The sequence below is a fragment of the Lycium ferocissimum genome, chromosome 5 (genome assembly GCF_029784015.1).
Source record: "Lycium ferocissimum isolate CSIRO_LF1 chromosome 5, AGI_CSIRO_Lferr_CH_V1, whole genome shotgun sequence".
Classification (NCBI taxonomy): Eukaryota; Viridiplantae; Streptophyta; class Magnoliopsida; order Solanales; family Solanaceae; genus Lycium; species Lycium ferocissimum.
In genome coordinates, this window is record NC_081346.1 from 18,154,164 (window position 1) to 18,177,598 (window position 23,435).

Consider the following 23,435-nt stretch of genomic DNA (forward strand, 5'->3'; position numbering starts at 1 on the left):
TAGGCGAACCCTGACCAATATAAACCTAACACTTTAAAGCATGTGACAATCACCCTTAAAATTAATAAAAATAAATGTAAACATTTATTATAGACTTGTTTCAACATAAATGAATCAGAAATAAAACCTCGGGATCTAGTCTAGACGGGTACAAGAGCGCCTACAATACAAGAAGATAAGATAAATGACACAGTCTCCGCCGGGAGTGAGATAGATGAAGCTGGAGGAGAATATCCGATAGACCCATATGACGAAACTTCAGCTAAAACCTGCAACACATCTACACCCAAAAAAAGCGTAGCAAGAGTAGTATCAGTACACCACACATACTAGTAAGAATCATAAGTCGACTAAGATTACTTCACGCAATACAATATAAAGTTAATAGATTAAGCAAATGAGTCAATGAACCTCCAGATTCTAGATAAAGACCATTACCATTACCGCCCGCTTTACTTCTTTACTCCCGAGGCTCGCTTCTTTTATTCCCCCCAACGACGGGTAATCTACTAAATTCCCACTTAATAACTCTCGTGTTCACATTCGTCGTATATTATACTCTTACACTTATTGTTTAAAGAGTCCATCTATTCACCTTACAACTATGTTACGGTGTATCTAAGGAAATAAATCACTATCTACGACCAACACTACACTTACCTCATGTAACCCCTTCCCCACCAGGCTCTCAACACACCCACGGTTAATGGACACTGTTAACGACAGCAATACACACATATATAGCAATAAATTATGAGAATACAATGCAGTGCAAATGGGATGCAAGACCCGACACACTGTACATACATGCTATCTGATGTCTTTGCTCAGTAGCCATGACCTGCAGGAAACCCATGGTATTCATGTACCACTCGTTCCGGAATACTCCTCGGACCCGAGCACAACCTCCGCTCCGAAAAGAACCTCGGACGCGGGCCACATTAATTCGTACACACATATGTAATCCAAGTACTCGATCCCACGACCGTAAGGCCGGATAACACAATACGATACTCATGCCTTGCCTATTTACCTGTATTTCCACCTGAACCCGGCAGTTGTAATGCACAAAATTACCTGATAAGTCAATCATAATCCCAGCCCTTGATGGGCGCAATGCAAGACAACTTCATATAATGCAATTGATACGACCTCCTAATTTCAAGGAAATAACCGTATGAACGATCATCAATAAGATATACACACGAAATTTACTCCCTCCTCCTAGGGTAGCATTAAGTAATTACGAGGTATCTCCATAGCGACCACATCACTTCCTATTAGGCTACAATCCTTATTATCATAGTCCTGGTTTTACCCTATTTTAATCATATTGCAAGTACGTTTCTCCAAACTCCGGTGTCCGAAGACCTAAGAATGCATCCTCCCATCAACTCTAACATATATACGATTAGCTAATTAAAGTCTAACAAAAGTAAATCATAACCTACCTCTTTGGCGAACAGATATTTGATTCTTCATGAATTGCTCATCTTCTTAACCTCCATCCGAATCCATGAGCGGGTATCTTTGTAGGGAAAGGTGGAAAAAGGGATTCGAAGGATTTTCTTTTTCATGGGGAACATGGTTTTTCTTTCATGAGGAACCCTAGGAGCAGCCCTTGGGAGTCTTATGTTTGAAAAAAGGAGAGAAAATAGACCAAGTACACGATTTTAGGTTACTGTTTCTGCGTGGACCGCTGCGGCGGTACTCAGGCCGCTATAGCGGTGCCGCTGCGGGGGTCCACTGACCGCTATAGCGGTTCGCCTTTTAAATTCTGGCCTGACATTTTCTAAACCCTTCTGAAATTGATTTTTCCCACTCCTATCTCTTAAAACATATTATGAAGCTTATTAAATACAACCCTAGACTTAATTTGGGCATGATTTCGCAAAATATTAAATAACGACTGGACGGGTCGTTACAGTAAGTTCCTAGGTAAGTGATTTGAAGAGTTGAGAAGACTTAAGACTGACCAAGTTAGCCACGAGAAGGATAAGTTTCGATGAAATGCTTAGAGTTTTCTGGAAGATTTAGGATCCTCTTCTGGGAAGAGTAAGTCCTGATGTCGATTTGTACAGTGTACTTCTGAGAAATTGTGATTCAAGGAACGACTTAAAAAAAAAGTGAAACAAAAAGGATTAGCTAGCTCAGAATATCTTATCAGTTCGGAATGTTTTATGTATAATTATTTATAAAGGGTCGTGCTATTTGACCTAGCTATGTGAGATCCCTTCATGTATTTTTGAGGTATGGTAATTGGGCCTTTTGGCTGAGTGCGAACGAATTGCGGTTTGGTTTGCATCTTGTTGAAAGAGCTTCGTGTTGGTTGTAATACGATTTCCTTGGTTACCGTAAGTTTGTCCTGATCTCGTTCTTCGCTCGAGGACGAGCGATTATTTAATTGGTACCTGATATAACGACCCGTGTTGTCGTTATCGTGATTATTCCATTTTTGCCCTCGTTGAACCGTTTCTGAGTCTCGTTAGAACCATTTTGACCCGAGGAGATAGTCGGCATGACTTCTTAGGCATTGTTGTGGGCTTTAGAATGTTTTTTAGAAAAATTGGGCTTTAAGCAAAAATGAGTTGACTCAAAGCTGACTTTTGAGTAAACGGATCTTTTTCGAAAATCCATCTATTCCGATAGGTCCGGACGGTTGTTTAGAACTTGTGTGCATATTCGTTTCGGTTCCTAATGCAGTCGGGTGCATTTTGGGACCTGGGTTGGAAAGTTAGTTTTGAGGTATCAGGGGTTGACTCGGTCAACGATACCTCTGATGGGAATTTCGAGGCTACGAGTGCGTTCATAGTGCATTTTTATGTATATCTGCATATTTGGTTTGTATGTTTCGAGTCTCGAGTGAATGTCAAATTTCGGGATGAAATTGTGGAAGTTGGGAAAAATTACGGTGTCGGTGTCCGCCGGGTGGCACCGGCCATCGTCGCAATGGGCACCGCCATTGCGGTGGGATAGTCGCTGCAGCGACAATAAGTATTTTGGCCAAGACCGCCGTAGCGGTCTATACAGCCGCTGGGGCGGCCATCTGAACTGAGACTGGCCCTATAAGTTTAAAACCCCAAAACCCTAGTCATTATTTCTTTTCCGACTTGAGAGCCTTGTGGAGGCGAATTGGAGAACTTTCAAGTGATTTTTTCCCTAAGGTAACATTCCTACCTTATCATGGTTTCATTAACCTCTCTTAATCATCTAGTATAATCTAGAGCCCATAGAATCTAATGGGTCTTCAAATGGGTTCTTGAGTTAAGTTCTAAATCATTTTGGGTTCCTAGAATCATCCTAAATAGTAAGATTAATGTTGAATATGCTGGAATATGTTGGGACCAAACTAGATAGATTAATATTTTCCATAAAAAGCTTAAGATTAAAAGAAAGATTTTATGGGTTTTCTTCCTAATGGGTTCTTGGCTTTGAAATCTTATATTATTGGTTGGGTTAGCTTCATTAAGCATGATTTTGATGATTATAAACTAAATAAACATGTTTCTTTCATTTTTAGAGGTAAAATTGTGAGATTAAAGTTAGGGTTCTTAGACCCAAATTTGGGAGTTTTCATATTAATGATGATTTTGAGAATTGATTAAGTATTCCTAAGTTTAAAGTAATGGGTTTTGACCTTCTGGTATTGAATTTGGTATTTTGGTCATAAAATTCCCATTTTACCCTTGAGACCCGTTTTTCCTAAATTAAGGGTTGGAATTTGACCCGAATAAAAAGTAGCCAATATGGGTATCATTATTCATGGTTTCTTACATAGAATTCATATATGATAGAGTTTGATTATTTGGAGACGCTGCAAAAGACAAGGCAACGTGTGGGTTCGTGGCACCTGTTCGATGCCAGATAGGTTATGGCTTTCCTTCGGTAGACTCCGGTTAGTTTCCCATAATTTTGTATTAAAAGGAACGGAGAATGCATGTGTAGGAAATCGAAGATTTGGGATGGAATCCTAGGATGTTATTGTTGTGTGACTTATTTGTTCGGACTTGTGGCCTGTAGATTTCTTAGGTTGTTTGATGAGGTTTTTCTTGAATATTGGTGGATTTATGTGACTTGGGAGTAGCAAACGAAACTTATTTTTGTGCCTAATGATGAAAATTTTCTGTAATATGTGATCATTGTGTTATGCCATTAATAGTGAACCTAGTGGATAAATGGGAGGATAAAATGTACCAACTATTGTGATTGAGTTCAAAATGAGTTGTGACGAAAGATTTTAAGTGTAAGGTTAGATTTGTGTTCTAAGCTAATAGGTTGATTTAAGGAAGTGGTAAAATGTATATCGATTGATTGACCGTTGAGTCGTGTTTGACAGTTCTATCGTACTAGCTTAATGCCATGAGTTATTGATAGAGATTAGACCCTGGCATGTATCTTGATTTGGAATATATTATTCGCATACCCATTGTGGTATTTGTGGTTCGGATATATTTTTTACATACTCACTATTGGTATTGTGATATGAGACATTGTTAGCATACCCACTGTTGGTATTGTGATATTGATACATTGTTGGCGTACCCCATTGTTAGTACTTGTGATATTGAGCTGTATTGTTGATGTTGATACACGCATTCTCACCCATTCATGATGCATGGCCGATACCCGGTGATAATCCGGTATCATTGTTTGAGTGAAACTGATATTGACAGACTCTTTTACTTGAGTGATTGTGAGATGGACGATGTTCGATGATCAATTCCGGAATTGTTAATTGTGTGAAACTGATTGATACATTGTTGGCGTACCCTATTGTTGGTACTTGTGATATCGAGCTTAATTGTTGATGTTGATACATGCATTGCACGCATTCTCATCCATTCATAATGCATGGCCGATACTTGATGATGATCTGGTATCATTGATTGAGTGAAACTGATATTTTGATAAAACTGTTTTACTTGAGTAATTATGAGAAGGCCGATGTCCGAGATTATATTTCGGAATCGTTGATTGTGTGAAACTGATATTTTACAGACTCTTTTACTTGAGTGATTGTGAGATGGTCGATGTCCGATGATCTATTCCGGCATCGTTGTTGCATGGCCGATTCCAATGATGTCCCGGAATCGTTGTTAGTGCATGGATTCCGCGAGTCTCCTAGAGTGGTGCCGGTGAGATTCCCCCCTGTGAGTAATTAGTCAGGGTCCCATCTGTCTGTTGGGCAAAGATCCGGGATGGGTGGCACTTAGACTTCGCGAGTCACACTGGGTTGTGCTACCGAGACGTCGATATTTCCATCCGGAGTACATGTGTACACCTCATTTGCATGGCATGGCATTGCATTCATACATCTTGCATTGCATTGCATTGATACATCTTGCATTGCATTGCATTGCATTATGGCTTGTTTGAGATGATTTGGTGCTTACTTGTGATGATTGGATTCGGATTGATTTATTCAGACTTGGCACATTTAAGATTAGATGCTTTACTTAGGCAATGACGTGTACTTGGATCTGGATTTATTGATTGAACTTGTTGAGGTATCCCATAGACCGTCCGTAAGATTAGTTATATGTTTGGTCTCTATGTGATGTAGGATAACGGGTGTCGTAATGATGAGTTGACTACTAGACTGAATCGATCGATTTAATGATATGTGAGTTCCGAGATCGCTGTGAGCTTGACTGGTGAATTATTAGACCGAAATTAATGCTAAAGGGTATTGATATACAGTGTGTGGTAGATAGACGTATGACTTGATTGGGTTGCTATCATGTTTATCTGTGAATTCTTTTACTGATATGTGTTACTAACTATTGTCGGCCTATGATACTTACTCAGTACGCGTGATTTGTACTGATATTGCACTTGCTACACCCTTCTTGGAGTGTAGATTGTTTCAGGTAATTGATTGAAGCATACGTGAAAATACGCGGTGCCTATCTGGAAGGCCACCTCCCATTTTATCCCGGGGTGGAGGTTGAGTCTTAGAATTTAGTGGTAATCTGAAGTCATTAGTTGCCTTTGTACTAGTCTAGACCAGGTCGTGGGAACTTGAAGAGAGTCCTTAGCTATTTAACGGTTGTAAATATTTTCCATATTGGAGTTTATTAAGCAATTGATTTCCGCTGTTAATTATCTTTACTTGATTAATGTGTTATTGATTGAGGGTTCGCCTACCGAGGAGGGAAACGTTGGTGCCCGCGCGATCTTAAATTGGGTCGTGACATCTCGTTAGCGGCAATTGCGAAAGCAAGAGGGAATATTGGCCCATCGGCATCCATTCCTACTGCAATTAGGAGCTTGATGTCATATGCACCATATACATGCGTGCCATCTATGGATATCACTGGCCAGCAGTGAGCAAACCCATCAATACATGGTTTGAATATCCAAAATACGAAGTTAAAAATTTTACCCTATATAAGCCATCACTCTACAACAGTACCAGCATTAAAATGTTGTAGAGCCGCCATATACCTTGGCAGCGATTGAAAAAAGGTATGTCAATTTCCAAAGGTCATCTCAAAACAGCGTCTACGCCTGAGAAATCCCTTTCTGTTGCTTATAGTTTTACCATATGCGGTTTGAACGTTTCTAATACAATCTTTGATGGGGATCCTGCACAAGTTTAAACAAACAACATTTAGTAATGATCTTTTAATTGATATAAGACATTAATGTACTAGGTAGGATAAGTTACCTTGGCGTTGCGGCAACGTCTTTAAGTAACACTTGAGCAATCATATTTGTATCTAAATTATAATGATCTGCTCGATTGTCTTCCATATCACAAGTGTGTTTTGCGAAATTTTTTGATAGCCCACATACCATCAGGCTTAACAATTTTTCGAAGCAACCACTCACAGCCTTGATGCCGTCGTCTACAAAATAGCATCCATATCTTTGTGTTTGATTGATCAACCTTAAACTCCCTCATGTCCTTAAAACAATAAATTTTGACAGCCCGTTGCAACGCCTTTTTGGATACGAACAACATTCCTTTTGCAAGGTAGCGCTGATCTCTGTTGAGATCTTTGGTTCAATCCAGGTTATAAGGCGACTGTGATCATCTTCTCTTGTGAAGACAAATGCATCATCACGACCTTGCAAGCTGTCAAGATAAGGAATATTGTTAGAATGCCACTGAATTGGGCTTTCAGAAGTTGGGTTTTCCGCCATCGATGGTGGTACGTGGTGGTGCATTGGTTCTTGTTAGTTTTGGCTTTGAGGAATATTGCCAGTCATACCAACTTGAACATCATCATCATCGGTTACCTCATTATTAGCTATTTCATCGTCATCACTTGATGATGACTTATAATAATTTGGAAAATCTTCATTATCAAGTGCATATATATATATATATATATGATGTTGGTATTTAAAATATGTTACTTTTCGTGTAGGAGGAGGAATGCACTTGATAATGAAGATTTTCCAAATTATTATGAGTCATCATCAAGTGATGACGATGAAATAGCTAATATATATATATATATATATATATATATATATATATATATATATATATATATATATATATATATATATACGGATTATTTAATATCAAGGTGATGAACTTCATCGTTGCTCATAAGCACCGTCATGGTGTGGAGAATGATCAACTCCACCGACCGAGAGGATTCACCAACATCCATATTTGGTACCACTAGCGAGTTTTGAGAATAGTTCCTATAAAGATTTGAAAAATGGTTATTTACCAATTCATACAACAAAACACATGCTACTACACTCAATAATAATATAAAAATGCATATTTACCAATTTTTATTGTTAGCTTGATTAAATTGCTGGCTTAGATTTTCCAGCAACACTTGACCACTCAAAATGGCTCCATAAAAACTAAAGTCCCCAATAGGGTTACCATGAATAGGCTGGACTGGAGGGACTTCTTCTCGAGGTTTCTTTTCAACATACATCTCAAGAACATTAATGGATACTAAATCACTATATTCTTCCGGTGATCCCAAATAATCACTCAAAGATTCATCATCGTCGATATTGTGCATGCCATAACGCACTACACCGTTTGATATTATTTATGGATATCTGCCTGTTATTGAGATTCCAAACTCAGTGGGTGTAGTTTTCATTATTTTGTGCATGTAACTGACTAGTGTTTCATAATTTAAAGTTGTTGGAAATTTAACATGGGCTTTTGGTTTGATACTATAATGAACGGAGTAATTGTACTCAACGATATCTCCATCCCAAAATAGTGAAACCCTAATAGTTGAAGCATTTTGAGGCATTTTTTCTACGAACTTTGATTTTTTTTTTTCAATGACTTGTAAGACTTAGACTTATGAAATTGTTGAGTTTTTCACTCGTCCAAGCCTTCATGTTAAATAGATTCCTGAAATTGTCATGTGTGGTGTGTTGTCAAATCACCACTTACATTGTGCATTAAAATGGTGCGCAATGAAAGTGAGAGTCATATTAAAACAGTCAAATAACGTAGCATTGTATTGTCAAATCAAGCCTTTATGTGTCATAGATTCCTGAAATTGTCATGCGTGGTGTGTTGTCAAATCACCGTTTACATTGCGCATTAAAATGGTGCGCAATGCAAGTGAGAATCATATTAAAACGGCCAAATAATGTAGCATTGTATTGTCAATCAAGCCCTCATGTTAAATAGATTCCTGAAATTGTCATACGTGATGTGTTGTCAAATCACCACTTACATTGCGCATTAAAATGATGCGCAATGCAAGTGAGAGTCATATTAAAACGGTAAAATAAAGTAACATTGTATTGTCAAATCAAGCCTTTATGTGTCATAGATTCCTGAAATTGTCATGCGTGGTGTCTTGTCAAATCACCACTTACATTGCACATTAAAATGGTGTGCAATGCAAGTGAAAGTCATATCAAAACGATCAAATAACGTAGCATTGTATTGTCAAACCAAGCCTTTATGTGTCATAGATTCCTGAAATTGTCATGCGTGGTGTGTTGTCAAATCAACACTTACATTGCGCATTAAAATGGTGCGCAATACAAGTGAGAGTCATATTAAAACGGTCAACTAATGAGGTACTATATATAACATGATTAACAATTTCTGGAAGCATTCACATTAAAACGAGTTATCACGTCATTCTACACCTAATTTGGTAATCTTGATTCTATTACATGTTTTACCCCAGGAAACATATTCGAAGCAATGGGTTGGACATGGGAACTAGATGGTGATGATTTTCAATAATCAAATAACCGTAACAACAGATTCAATCAAGAATACAATAATAAAATGAGAGTGGAGTGGGATTGGCATGTTAGGGAGGTGCGCAACACTGGAGGAAAAGTTAGTGTCAGTAGGGCTTAAACGCCCAAAAAAGTGCTATGTCAATGCCTCGTGGAACTCCACAAGAGTTTAATTTTGCTCTTAACCGTTTTCGCGAAGAGAACAATCGGATGCAAATACGTTACCTTAGGGTAGAATATGGTGTACATGGTAGCACAAGATTTAGATCCAAGTGGGATTCGGACTGTGAGATGTCCAATGAAGATTAATATTTTTTTTATATAAAGTAAGTAGGTAGGGTCATAAAGACCCCCCCCCCCCCCCCCCGCCAACTAGGGGTACATGGGGGTTTGCAACTATATAAGTAGCCCTTTCTTTTATTATTAGAGTACAACGTATTCAATGTCGAGTAGTAGAAACTCAGCTTGGTCTTTACTCCTTCCAAAAGAACCAAATAGCAGTGATGATGAGAGTTCAAATTATAGCAGTTTTTCGAGTGATAACAGTGATTTTAAACTAGACGAGCTAAATCCCTACCTACTTATAGAGTGTAATGATGATTTCTGCAGTGTGAAATATTTAGATCCGCGAGAATATTATTGCGGTTTTCGCCGAAAATAGTCACATTAGCTTGCCGAATCAGAACGTCTTGTTTGTGACTTGAAAAATCTCAACACCCCAATCCCAACAAGGTACTCAATAACCATGCCTCGAGTAGGTCCAGAAACTTGCGAGCCTGCCGTACAAAGGATTAGAAAAGAAAACAACAGAATGCTGGCAAGACGTTATAGATTTTACATGCTAAAATTGGCCGAAGAACAAGTATCATCAACCGATAGAGAACTAACATCTACAGAAAAAAGATATGTCTTAGGAAACCGCCAATATTTTTCTGAGGACGATATTGAGGACTTTTATTCTGATGAAGATTAGGGGTTATTTAAGTTTTTTTAAATTTCTGACTCATGTGGTTAATTTGTATTGTTAGTTTATGATGAAGTCATCAATAAGAAAAAAAATTAGTAAGTTTTAATTTGCTTTGATTGTTTAAGTCTATTATTAATTTCTAAAGTTAATAATCCATAAAAAAATTCAACAATAATAACCGCATTCACAAACATCAGGCTCTATAGCAAAGTGTGTTGAAGGGGTGAAAATAGATGAAATGAAGGAGAAGAGTTTGCTGAAAAATGGCTAAGTGGGGAAGAGAAGGCACTCCATTTTTCTCCATGGAAGTTGGTTTGAAATCTTCAGCCTCTAGGTTAAGTGTTTTTCAGCTGAAATTGTCATTGTCATTGCTAAAATAAGAACAAGAAGAGAAAAAGAAAGAGAATATAATGAATGTTGACAAGATAGATGAAAGGGTGTTGTATGGTATCAAAGGTTTAGTTAATATTAATGGCTTTGTTAACTCATCCTCGAATTTTCTATGTGACACGGATGAATGGGTGACCTTATTGCACGGTTCAGAGAGCACTTGTGTATGTGATGCAAGTGAACGTCTACGAAAAAGCTGTCGTAAAGTTTCGTTCTTCGTTCCGTCGTCGACCCTATCTATGTTTCTATGATGGCTCAAGAACACGCTCGTTCTTGGTACCGTAGAGAGACTTTTGAATTGCGAGGTACCATTACGAGCTCAATATATACGAGTGTTATTCCGTGAAATAACTCGAATTTCAAATCATTCACTTGCTTTAACTACTCATGCTATGGATGTAGGAGCATCAACTCCGTTCCTGTGGGCATTTGAGGAGCGGGAGAAATTGTTGGAATTCTATGAAAGAGTCTCGGGAGCCAGGATGCATGCACGGATGAATATCTTGCGGTTGTTTTCTCTCGTTCGAGGAACGGTGCATCTAGCTTGACAAAGCCAATACCTGTTAGCAAACTGGCTCTAGGTCCTCCGGTTTCTTCGTCCCCTCCTTCGCCCGATGATGATTAATTAGAATCTTTGTTGCTATATAAGTTGAACCAAAAAATAACACTAACAAGTTTTCAAACAAACAAAACTTACTGGGCACTTTAGAACCCCTAAAACGACGATCCAAATGTTTAGGTGTACTTAATGTAATGAGCCGACATTATTGTACGCAAAAAAAAAATATTAAATTCTATATAAAATATTGGTATTCCTGCGTTTTGAAACATGACTAATCTTCAGTCAAAGTACGGAAAAAACGTCAATTTTTAAAAAAAATGGCCAAAGAACAAAGGGGGCAGTTTGTTACCTCTTTCACGCACGAATTCTGTGTGTGAAAGGACCAAAGTTTTAACTTTACAGTTTGGTCCTTTCACGTACAGAATTCGTGCGTGAAACCTACTTATATATATATATTATTTTTTTCTGTGTGTTAGTTTTTTTTTTTTTTTTCCATACTAAAAAAGTTCATGGACTGCATAGCAATTAGAATAGAAACATGGGCTTCAGAGGGAAGATGTTGTCACTGTTCGCGCTATTCATAGTTTGATGTGGAAGAAGAAGAAGAAACATGTGCCTGCTATTTTGTTAAGTTTTGTGGCTATTTTTCAATCTTTTTGTGTGGATTGTCATTCAAAGGCACTGGTCTTTAATTTTTACCCCTCAAATTGCTGGTCTTTAATTTTTACCCATCGCTTAATACCCTGAGATTTGGGGTTTGAACCTCGGCTCAATAAAAAAAATCACAAGGCAGAGTTTTATAGCAAAATTAGACTTATTCGGGTAAAAGTTAGGCCTTAAGACTGAGTTTTGCAAAATTTCAATTGAGTGAAAAAAATTAATGCAAACCTCTACCTTAAGTAGAGTTCAGTCAAACTCTGCCTGATCAGGGAGAGTTACCTTAAGTTTGAAACTCTGTCTGAAGATAGTTACGAATGTAATTTCTACCTTGCGAATTTTTTTTAATTTTTAGTTGAGCAAAGGTTCAAACTCGAAACCAAAGACTTTTTAGAAAGGGTAAAATTAAAGACCACTCCCGAATAAGGACAATCGTGCAAATTGCCTTTTTTCAATTACTTTGCAAAAGCTTGTTATACTCCTGTAAGTAATCCTACAAGTGGATATTTGTCAAAATCATCATCCAATTTCTTACCTCCATATACTGCTTTCTTATTATGCCCGCAGACTTTCTCCCTCTACTTTCTATAAGCCCATAGCTACCCCTATATTCCCAAATCCCAGTCCTGTCTAAAATATATTATATCCCTAAATTTGTGATTTGTACATTAAAGCAAAAAGATAGGTTAAGAACTGGGAGCTTCAAGCAGTTGTCTAAAAACGGTTTGAACACAAGTATGTAGGAGCCTGCTACATTTAAAATTACGTGATTAAACCATTATCTAAATAACGCCGATACTAATTTATTTTTTAAGTTGTATTTTTTCTTATAAACATAAAAACCCCATAAGTTGTGAAAACTATCAAAATATTCTCAATTCTTACATAATCTTATCAAATGAGCAAGTCATAGTTCATAACAAAATTAATACGCTACTAGAAGACCTTTCTAAAGAATTCAACATCAATTGATCAAATTTTAGTTCAATAAAAAAAAAAATTAACATGGATAGTAATGTAACTACTCTTTAATATAATCTTCTCTCATGATAGACATAAATAAAGGTGGTAAATGGTTGATGGAAGTAATTGTTAAAATATCTACCAACTTATGGGTCTTTTTTTACAAAATATAGACTTATGAGTCAAATTGTATATTTAAAAATTTTGAAACCCCAAATCATGCCTTTTTGGATGATTTAACCATGAGATGAAATGCATGTCCAAAAGCTGATTTTAAACCATGATTTCAAATCGCATGTCCAAACGCTACTTACTTTCAAATAATATCGTGGCATGAAAAGAGGCTTTTCCAGAATTACATACACAGTGGCATAACGCTAAAACTTCCAATTGTTACCCTTCTACCATTTCAGCAATCAGCACTGATTCTCAATAGAATCCACCATGAGATTTTAGTCTCCACAAGTCATAGAGCTACCACTTTCATAATCACATTTTAGAACTGCATACAGGAACGATCTCAAATCTTTTTGAATACATGACAATGGCTACGTACAGAAGTCAAATAATATCATTCTCATAAAGTTATAGCCTTAGCCATTTATGTAACAAATTACTTGGTCCTTGCTTCGACAAAGATGCTATTCACTTAGAAGACATGACAGATGAAAGCACCAGTTTTTGAAAGAAAACTCCGGTAGTATCAAACATTGGGAATGGAGGAGGAAAAGATGTCATGAAACTAAAAATACAGAAGAACAGTATAAGTTTAAGAAATCAGAAGTTTTTGCATGTCCTACTGCACAGGTGAGACCAAATTATGGCAAAATCAGAAAAAACTAGAGTTAAACCTTGTAAAGGATCTAAAAGCCATTTCACCTGTGGTGTAGCTGTTGGAATGAACACCATCGATGCCAGGGTCAAATCCGCCTAAACCGACAGTCACCCCATACATGTGCTAACAAAAGGATGCAAGTAATACAGTGTTATAGTCGAGGTGTGTGCGCAAATTGACCCGGACACCACTGTTATCCAGAAAAAAGAAGAGATCTAAAAGCCTGGTGTGGCCAACAAGAATGACTCACTTAGTCATGAAAACTAAAAAGGTTGCCCCAGCTACTGCAAATTCTTTTGTTAAGAAAATATAATGAAATCTGCTCCTAAAGACTAAAATGCTGATTCATTTCTTCAAGGTAAAAAGGAGGGACGTGCAAAATGGCTTTCCAGAGAGGGAAATATCTCAACTTCATGTTCATTCAAAAACTGGTTGTTTGAGAGTTCAAGAAATCACCAAAAGAAAGCTATAGTTCTAGTAAATGAATTGCTGGCTAGTTTGGAGGTTGTCGATGTATTAAGCCTATTTTATACTCCATGCGATATAGAAGTTAATCAAGTTGAAGGAACAGTAATCACCTGTGTAGACTAACTTCAAAAAGAAAAGAAATACCAAGACTAGTTAGGGCTTCATACGCCATGTTATAAAACTGGTTTCATGCACTGCCGCAATTCTTGCAACTGGTTTTGTTTGACCAAATTAATATTTACAAGGTGTTAATGAAGAAGACATTGATCAATGCACAACACAGATGCCAATGCGCGTTCAACATAAACCCCTCCCAAAAGAGATCAAAATGACACATATGTTAACTTCATATATTACTTCAGTAAAAATCAAGCAACATTTGGTGGAAATGAACTTACTAAACATCTTCAACGAAATATCTGCTATGCACATCAAAATATATCAAGGGAGGAAAAAACGCAGAATTTACGCAATTTCTTTTCTAAGAAAGCGATCATAGTGATTGATTGTCCGGAGGGTAAGGCTGCACTTTTGAGAAATGAGTCTGAAACTTTATATGAACTTCAAAAACCCAATTGCCAACATTTAACTAAAAAAAAAAAAAACCCACGTTAAGGGCCACAGTAATATGATGCCTCTGACAAGGTTGCTTAAGATAAGCACTGAATCCATGGTTTATATGGACCACAGCTATTCTGCAGCAAATCCACAAGGTTATTGTTTCTCGAGCAAAATAATATGATTTGTACAGTCAAGGAATTATCCAATCTGATGCATCAGTTCAAAATCCGAAAGAAGAGTAGGAATCAGGAGGCCAACTCAATATTCAACGATCAGATCACGGAAAACAATGACACTTTAATGAACAAGAAATTCAAAACAACATCCTCTATGGCAGTCTTTTCCTAGTATAACTGTAATTTGGCTTTGGAAAGCACATATGCACGTAATTCTAAGAGGAAATATAGGCATTAGATAGTTCAGAATTTGCAATATATGTTACTGATTTACATTTTTAAAGAGTGTCAACATAAAAGGGTTCAGCAGCTCTGTATTACATCTTCAACAGAAATAGAAGCTTCAGTGTGCCGTCAACTTCCAGTTGTGATACAAAGTTGTTATTGCGCACTTGCACTAATGTACGATCACTAGTTCATAAAGTGCCCTGATTTTACCAATAGACAACCTAAAAGTTGAAATCATGTCCTCACTCAGCCATGAAGAACACCAATACCCGAGCATTCGATGCTCAGCAAATGAAAGACGGCATTGTCCAGAAGTTCTTCCATTCCCCTGCAAATATGTCCATACGCACGTTCTATAGTCGGCAAAGGAAGCAAAACTGAGTTGATCTAACCGAACCATCAAACCTTTGGTTTTAACATTTAATAGAGGTTTTCACATGATTATGACAACAAATAATGTACCATAAATCATTCCAAATCAGTCATCACTCTCATCAAGGCCATTAATGGCAGGAACTCGTTGCTTCCTCTTGCTTTTTGTTGAGAATCTTGCTGCAGACACACTAAGGAGTTTATTGAGCGACATGCCTTCCCCTAAGATCTTTTTTTTCTCTTCATACCTGTGTTTAATCCTTCCGTCAAGCTTGTACCCAAGAAATGCAGGAAAAGCCAATAGCTCCCCAACTTCACGACCCATCTCCTCAACCAAATAATCCATCTTCTCCTCCAATGACTCATGATTATACTGCAATACCTGCGGATGCTTCATGCTCATCTCCAAAATGTCATCACAAGTCAAGCCGTAGTTCAAAAATACGCCAATAACCTCTTGCATATTTTTGCAGCTAGTCCTGGTAACAGCTCCCATTGCCATTGCCAATTCCTTAGTATTCTTCTTATACCCAATCTTCACCAAAAAGACCAGCTTGTAAGCAAGATTCCCCTCAAATGACAGACTTAGAAATAAAGGAGCTTTTATTAAGAATCTGAATATATCATGAGAAGTCAACCCACATTGCTTTAGAAAATCAATCCGAGGATGCAATTTCCTTTTCCTACTGGCACTAAACATATTGGGATAAACTAAAACAATTCGAAAAATCTCCTCCTCACTTAATCCAGCAAATGATTTCAAGAACTCTACATGATCTTTTAAGTGATCAACACTGTATGCAACAACAAATGGCAACTTACGCAATACGGTTGCAGTTCCAATCTCATCACCTCCACTCAGCTCCAAGAGGAAACCGACTCTCGGAATCAACTGCGCGTCTAGGTCATAATTGAGAAGTGCTGGACGACGAAGGATCAAATCAACACCGCCAAAACGGTTCAAGAAATTGAGTATCCTTTCTATATCTTCAAATGATTTGAGACAAAATGCCTTCGTTAAGTTGGCATTGTTCAAAACATGAACAATAGTTTCTTGAGTAATCCCAAGTTGGAGTAACAATCTTACCTTTCCTTCAAATCCTGCAAGAAACTTGGGTTCTGTTGTGTTAAAAAGATGTTCAATTTGTGAAGTTTTGATTTTTCCTGCCAACTCCAAATCACCCTTGAGTAGAAAACAAACAACACCATCAATTTCGGTTGCTGTTAAAACATCTGGTCTTTTCACAATCAATCTTGAAAGTGAAAGACCACTAACACCAAGGGCCTGCAAAGAATGAATTCTTGTACGTATGGATTCGAAAGGAGTGATTTTGATTACCGGGTGGTTGTCCAAAAGGGTTTCAGTATCAGTCTCATTGAACCCAATTTCTCGAAAGAGTGCAAATAACATCACCCCTGAGAAAAAGAACAAGCATGTTAGAAACACATCAGGTGTTTGATAATTTACCTGAGAGAGAGAAACTCACCCGAATCAACGAAAGAATTTGTGGAGCTGTCGTTGATGGTGATGGCGTTGCATTTGAGCAGTAAAATCCTGGAATCTTGAAAAGGTAAAGGTAGTTTATCTTGTTTTTGTGCAGTGTTAGGGGTAAATATGAGCTTGTGAGAAGGGAGTAAAGTTGAAGGAAAGAAAGTTCGAATTGGGGGAGATAGTGCATAAGAGAAACAGGAAGGAGAAGAGGAAAATGGGAAAGATTTGGTGGGAGTCGACATGGCAGCAAAGGAAGCAACAGTGGTACAGTTGCTTGGCGATAAGGTAGATGATGATAGTTTAAGCTGTATACGAAGCAAGAGGATTAAGCTGTGGCTCCAAAGTGTCAGTCTCAAACTAGTAACGGGTTAAAAACCAAATTTAAGAAGTTACTGTATTTTACAATTTGGTAAAATACTGGCGCGCCAAAGAACGTTAATTTCAAACATTTGTACATGTTTGTATATATTTACATAAAAAAGTTGGAAAAGCTTCTTAGGTGAATATAAGATTGTGAGTTACGTAAACCAAATGAAGAAAATATAGAACAATGTTTCCTATAGTATGATCCAATTATTAACTAATGGTAATCTATTATAGTCAAACATGGAAGACTAAACCCAAAAAAAAAAATATATATATATATATATAATTATTAATAGTAAAATCTGATCAAAGAGCAAATGGGAAAATAACCTCTTATGACAGAAATTTGATTAAGAAAAAAATGACTTGGCAAGGATCTCATTTGTTTTATTTATTGATCTCACGTAAAAATTATCACATAACTAAAATGGAGTAACATTTGTAATGCGATCATAAAACCGATCTCCCAGACTAAAGTGTAGTTTTCCAACATTTTGTAGTCAAAGACTCGTGCACAAGCAGCCCCAAGTTCTTGTCCGCAGGTATAGATTATAAAATTGTCATTTCTAAAACGAAGTTAACGAACAAGTAAATTGTCATTCATATATCTGATTTCCTTTTACTTGTACTCAACACCTTTATTATGAGATTATCATGAATCACAAAAAAAAAAACGATGAATATAAATGTTAAAGGACTAAACTGTATTCAATTTGTCCCACAAACTACCAATGTTCTGGGGCACAGTAACACACGGGTTCAGTACCAATTTCTTTATGATCTTCATCGGTAAGATTAACTGATTAAGCAATGTCTAGTTTAAACCCCCAAATTGCACTTACATGGCTAGGGAGAGAGAAAGGAGGTACTTCTCTCAGAAAAGAAATGAAGAAAGTGCAACATAGCAACAGTATTATCTGTTTGAAAAAGTTGAAGTAGAAAGGAAGTCGAGTAAAGAGTTCCTTGGATGCGAAACGGCAACAGACAGATCGTTGATGACCTATCCATTTATGTCTTTAACTCTCCTCTCAGACGAGGACCACTTTCAGGAAGCAATTAATTAGAATTTAAGATTTTACTAAAATAGGGAATAAATGGTAAAACAAGAAGCTGTTACATTGCCAAATGGGGAGCCACTGCTGGTACTTGACTGGACTGGTCCTCAAACAGATTTATCTAGCAGCTTTCGCAAATGTTTGAGTAGTAGGCCGTATCAGTAACTTCACAACTCCTGGAAAAATGATACCTTTGAGAAAATTAACTGGACATATTCGAATTGAGCAACAAATCAATTATCATGATAGCTAGAATGTTTGCATCCTGATAAGCAAAACAAGACGTCCCATTGACAGTTTAACTCTCTGCGGATTGGTACTCATATAGTTCTTCCTGCTCCATTCTGCACCTTATACAGTGGAGTATTTGTTTCTCCAAAATGTCATGCTGCATTACTCCAAAGATGGCTAGGTACAGATGAATTTGTAATCACACAAGTGTATTTAGTTGATTATCGAGCCTGGTACTGTCAATGAGATGGCTTCAGAAAATTCTTAGCTATGCTTGTTCCATTTTTCTTACTTGTTGGAATGCTCTTAATTAGGACAACAGACGAAGATGCCTTCTTTAATTTTCTGTGAAACCAACAAAAAATTATCAGACCTTCAAGTATGGGTCACATACTCAAGAAAGCCCAGAAGTAAGACAGAAATTACAACTTAAGTGAGTCTTACAAGTTCCCTTGTTTCTTTTTGGAAGCCTGGCCAACAGAATCAGATGTCCTTCTACAAGTTTCTTCCAATTTATCATTCAACTGAAGCTTCTGCATAACACAGTACAAGTCAAGACGGCTTAAAAAATGATTGTAATAATATTCTTCCGGTGAAACCAAAACGGCTACTGATAACCATTAAGTAACTGGTCCTATAACAATGCCTAATTAATATACATCAACCCTTCTCTACTTAAATGCACAGAAAAGTCCATTAAATATCACATTCCTTTATGCATGCAAATTCAAGATTACGGACTTCTACAGTAATAAATTTGAATATAGGTCTCCATATAATTATTTTATACACGCGCATGACAATCACTTAGTGTTTTATTTTTATGTGCATATGTAACTCTAAATATGCAAGTAAATAATGACAAGATTGACTTAAAGAAATAAGAACAGATGAATCTACCAATAAGGACATAACTAGGACTCCTAACTATTAGTAACTATATCTCAGGAAAAAGTGACATCACTAACTGAGACCCGCCATGGTCTTACTAAACTCAGCATCTGCATAAAGAGAGGAAGGGTGTGAAGAACTAAAATAAGATCTTACTCACTGACCTCTAAGCCATTTCAACGGGAATTAAAGAAACAATCCTGCCTATTCTCTAGCAAAGCATCTTAGACCCAAAATTCCACCATTTTGACTACATCTTTTATCACTGGTGAATCAATCTAATTCGAAGTCAGTCTGATAAAAATGTTGCATACCAGTCATTTGCAACATTCTAAGGAAACGAATAGAGACAGATGAAGTTGTACAAAACTTTTATATGATCCAATATAATGGAGTTTGCTCACAGAAACAATAGACTTGCAAACTGAATGAAACAGGTCGGAACTATGCATCAGATGCTGAAGAAAAGAAACAGACTACAGCTTAGTCAGAATGAGATAATTCAGATTCGGCTCCCCTCCAGTGAGCATCATCTCCATTTCATCCAGTTCCATTTTAACATTTTGACGCGTGTCTCATTAACAAATCAATGAATCTGATTTATTTTACTAACCAGTATATTTTAACCACAGTTAAAGGATAATCTTTATTAGTCTTCTGCTACCACTTCCGACTGTCGACACTCCGAGACTTGCCGGAATACCTTCCGGCTTCAGCGAAGCTTCTTTTTGTTTCTTAATTATTGATCATACCCAAAAAATTAGTAACTATGGATTGCACAGAGAATCTGTAAATTAAAAAAAAAAAAAAAATCGCATAGAAAAGTCCAACACCAAGTCAAACTAGAAGGGGGCAAATCAAAATGGAAATTTCAAGTTTCTAGTGGAATAAATGCTAGGTTTGCTTCCATGGAACGGCCAATCGATCGGGAAAGAAATGAAAGCTGAGGGTCCTCGACATTATCAATAGCAATCCACGACAAAGTCAAAGAGCATTCATCAGTATAATTGCTTTCAAGTCAATGGATTAATAAGTTGCCATCTTTAGATTCCCTACACAAGTGAAGTTACGGATTGGAAGAAGAACTCCTTCAAGAAACTCTTTTTTTGTGTGTGTGCAGTGAATAATAGGACAATTTTTTACTTTAAAGGAGCCAGATCCATCGATGAACTAGGCATGGTGAACAGTGACGTGTGCCTTGTTTATGGAGAACGTGAAGGAAAGAGAATAGATGGAAGAGAGTTTTTTTATCGGAGAAGGTTGGATGACCCGTCTGCGTTCGAGGAGTATTCCGGCTGAGCAGATCTATCAAAAAGGATTTGGGAGTACGAAAAATAAAATCTGACAGTAAAACAGAGAGGGAGGACTGTGAGAAAGCTGTTAATCATGGTTTAGATGTTTCCAGTTAATACATAAATCTGATCCATTGAATGGCAAATGAGACACGGGTCAAAATTTTAGAATAGAACTGGAGGAACTGGGGATGATTCTCACTGGAAGGGAGCCGAGTCCAAATAATTCCATGTTAATGAAGAAGCCAAACTTGGCAGTACATACCAAATATGGTCATTATTAAAAGAAAAGTCAGAAAGAACTATACATCGTTCATAAAACGAAAAAAGGCATAGAATAGACTATTTGTGACAGAAAGAAAATTTTCACTCGGTGGACAGCACATCTAGGAATTACTTTTATCCCACAATATTGCAAGAGGCAAACCATGCAAAGCTCCAACACTTTAGTGTGGTAAATGTTTTGATAAAAACATGAAGTATAGTTAACAATAAACATAACTTTGACATAGCAGCATAGCGACCTCTATTATCATTTTCAAACTGTAGGCTAATAAGTAATACAAGGTACGTGATCAGCGTCCACACTTGAATTGGAGCCTGAAATCCATATGAAACAGCAATAATAGAAAAGGATAGTCCATTTGCACAAGGATAGCAAGTTAGGCACTAAAAATTAAGCCTTCTCCAAAAGGCAATGTGGTATGCCTAAGTCATGGGAAAGTAACTCAAGCATACGCTAAACCCTAGACAAGATTAAACAATATTCTGGTGGGTGAGAACACTCTTTTCAATAATTAGAGAACACTTAAGTATATCCTTTTTTTGATAAGCGAGCAACTTAATACGCAGAGAAAGTTGGAATAGACTTGCTAGCTTAATATAATTAAGTGCTCATATATCTATTGTGATCTATATTTTCTATCATGATCTACGTATGCTCTAATTCACAATGCACATGTGAAGTGAAACCAGGATCGAATATGTCAATGGTAGACAGAGATTTCCTATTTGTGCTCATGATGTAGGTCAAAGGTTGTACGACCCTATCACTAACCTTCATAAAATTGGGCATCCATAGTTCCATGACATCAACGCAATATGAGTTTAATTGATATGCAGATACATTCTGCACGTGCATTTACTACATCATCCATACGAGAACCAAAGAAGATATGCAAGATTTAATTTGCTTCTTGCAATATTGAAACATAAAATAACAACATTCCACATATAATCAAAAAGCTTCCATAAGTAACACGAAACATGCCATATATAGATGTCAGTTTCTGATCACATTCCATAAAAAGAATCTTATTAAGTACTACCAAAGAAACATATAACCAAGAAGATATGCAAGATTTAACTTGCTTCTTGCATTATTGAAACATAAAATAACAAGAACTCTACATATAATTAAAAACTTTCCATCGGTCACACAAAGCATGCTATATATAGATGTCAGCATTTGATCACATTCCATAAAAAAAGACTTTACTGAATACTACCAAAGAAACATATAACATCACATGATCACTAGCAACACACAATTATTTCAATCAAACTTACTTCATTTACTGAATACTTGCATACCCCATCATGTCCACTTATAACCTTCTGTTTTTTCTCGCCCTCATTCGTCGCCACATCAGCTTTCCTCTTCTTCTTCTTCCCTAAATTCGTCGTCGACTTACTCTTTTTATCACGAACCCTCCATACATTCTTCTTTCTGAATAACAATTTCTCAAATTTCCACGGTGCACAGCTCGTATCTATCACCGTTACTTCAGTCTTCGAAAATCCCATCAGATTAGCATTTGACTTCTCCTCCTCTTCCCCTAAATTCAAACTATCACTCTTCTCTAATACCTTCACCTGAGAATCCCTTATTTCTTCTTTCCTTCGAACAACCTCGACAACCTCAGCATTGTTGATTTCCGATGAAGCACAAAATCTAGGGTTCGTTTGTTTGCGAGAGCCCTTTTTTACATTTAACTTAGGTAACTTAGTTGATTCTCCCATACAGAATAGCTCTGAGAGAACATTGGTAACTACATTACACAGTTCTTCTTTGTCTCCACTGTTACCCGGTTCGTTTACGGGTCGAATCGGGTCGGAGCTGGATTCCGAACCGGTGTTGTTGTTATTATTATTATTATGATCTGTTAACTGAGTTTGGGCGTTTGGAGAATGAGAATGGGAAGCATTAGTAAGAAATTGTTCGAGATTGGTGTTGTCGGCAAAGGAGAAGCCTTTTGATGATCTGAGGCGGTCGAGCCAGTTGGAAGTAGATTTGTGGGTAGAAATGGAACAGAGCATTGTGGATTAATGAGTCAGAGTGTACTAAAACAGGATTAGGGTTTACAGAGAGTTGATGATTGCAAAGAGAAAGATAGAAGCCGCCATGGGGATTTATGGGAGGTAAGGAAGATGTGAAAAATGAATTATTGTAAACGTGACACGTTGCTTGTAAAACTTGTAAGTGGTTGGAGGGAACATGAAACAATAGCTAAATATAATTAAAGTAGCAGTAATAATTGTTTCTATCAGAGTAACGGCGACTATTTTTTCCACCATAATAGCAGCCGGCTATTTTAGAGGGTGTTTGGATGGGCTTATTTAGAATTTTCGGAAATTTTTTTTCGCTTTATTTGAAAATTAATATTTAATTATAAAAAATTTAAATATCTAAAATTTTATTTTTACTTTTTTCACTTTCAGTACCTTC

At 37.0% G+C, this 23,435-nt stretch overlaps 2 protein-coding genes across 2 annotated transcripts; both read right to left on the reverse strand.

Annotated features, from left to right (window-relative positions):
• Positions 1–14,841: 14,841 nt before the first annotated feature.
• Positions 14,842–17,337, reverse strand: LOC132056327 (transcription termination factor MTERF8, chloroplastic). The gene is made up of 2 exons (XM_059448467.1): positions 16,868–17,337; positions 14,842–16,796 (listed from the first exon to the last, which is right to left on the reverse strand). Exons 1-2 carry the CDS (start codon positions 17,112–17,114, stop codon positions 15,487–15,489), a joined length of 1,557 nt encoding a protein of 518 aa, XP_059304450.1. The 5' UTR covers positions 17,115–17,337; the 3' UTR covers positions 14,842–15,486.
• An 848-nt stretch (positions 17,338–18,185) lies between these two features.
• Positions 18,186–23,197, reverse strand: LOC132056328 (uncharacterized). Its single transcript, XM_059448469.1, has 3 exons — positions 22,277–23,197; positions 18,969–19,057; positions 18,186–18,869 (listed from the first exon to the last, which is right to left on the reverse strand). Exons 1-3 carry the CDS (start codon positions 23,024–23,026, stop codon positions 18,764–18,766), a joined length of 945 nt encoding a protein of 314 aa, XP_059304452.1. The 5' UTR covers positions 23,027–23,197; the 3' UTR covers positions 18,186–18,763.
• Between the last annotated feature and the right edge of the window lie 238 nt (positions 23,198–23,435).

Coding starts and splice junctions, on each gene's coding strand:
- LOC132056327 (XM_059448467.1), bottom strand. CDS start 17,114: ATGTCGACTCCCACCAAATCTTTCCCATTTTCCTCTTCTCCTTCCTGT. Junction 16,797..16,867: donor AAATTCTTTCGTTGATTCGG/GTGAGTTTCTCT, acceptor TCTTTTTCTCAG/GGGTGATGTTATTTGCACTC.
- LOC132056328 (XM_059448469.1), bottom strand. CDS start 23,026: ATGCTCTGTTCCATTTCTACCCACAAATCTACTTCCAACTGGCTCGAC. Junction 19,058..22,276: donor GCAAGTATTCAGTAAATGAA/GTAAGTTTGATT, acceptor TGTGTTATGCAG/AAGCTTCAGTTGAATGATAA. Junction 18,870..18,968: donor AAAAAGAAACAAGGGAACTT/GTAAGACTCACT, acceptor TTGGTTTCACAG/AAAATTAAAGAAGGCATCTT.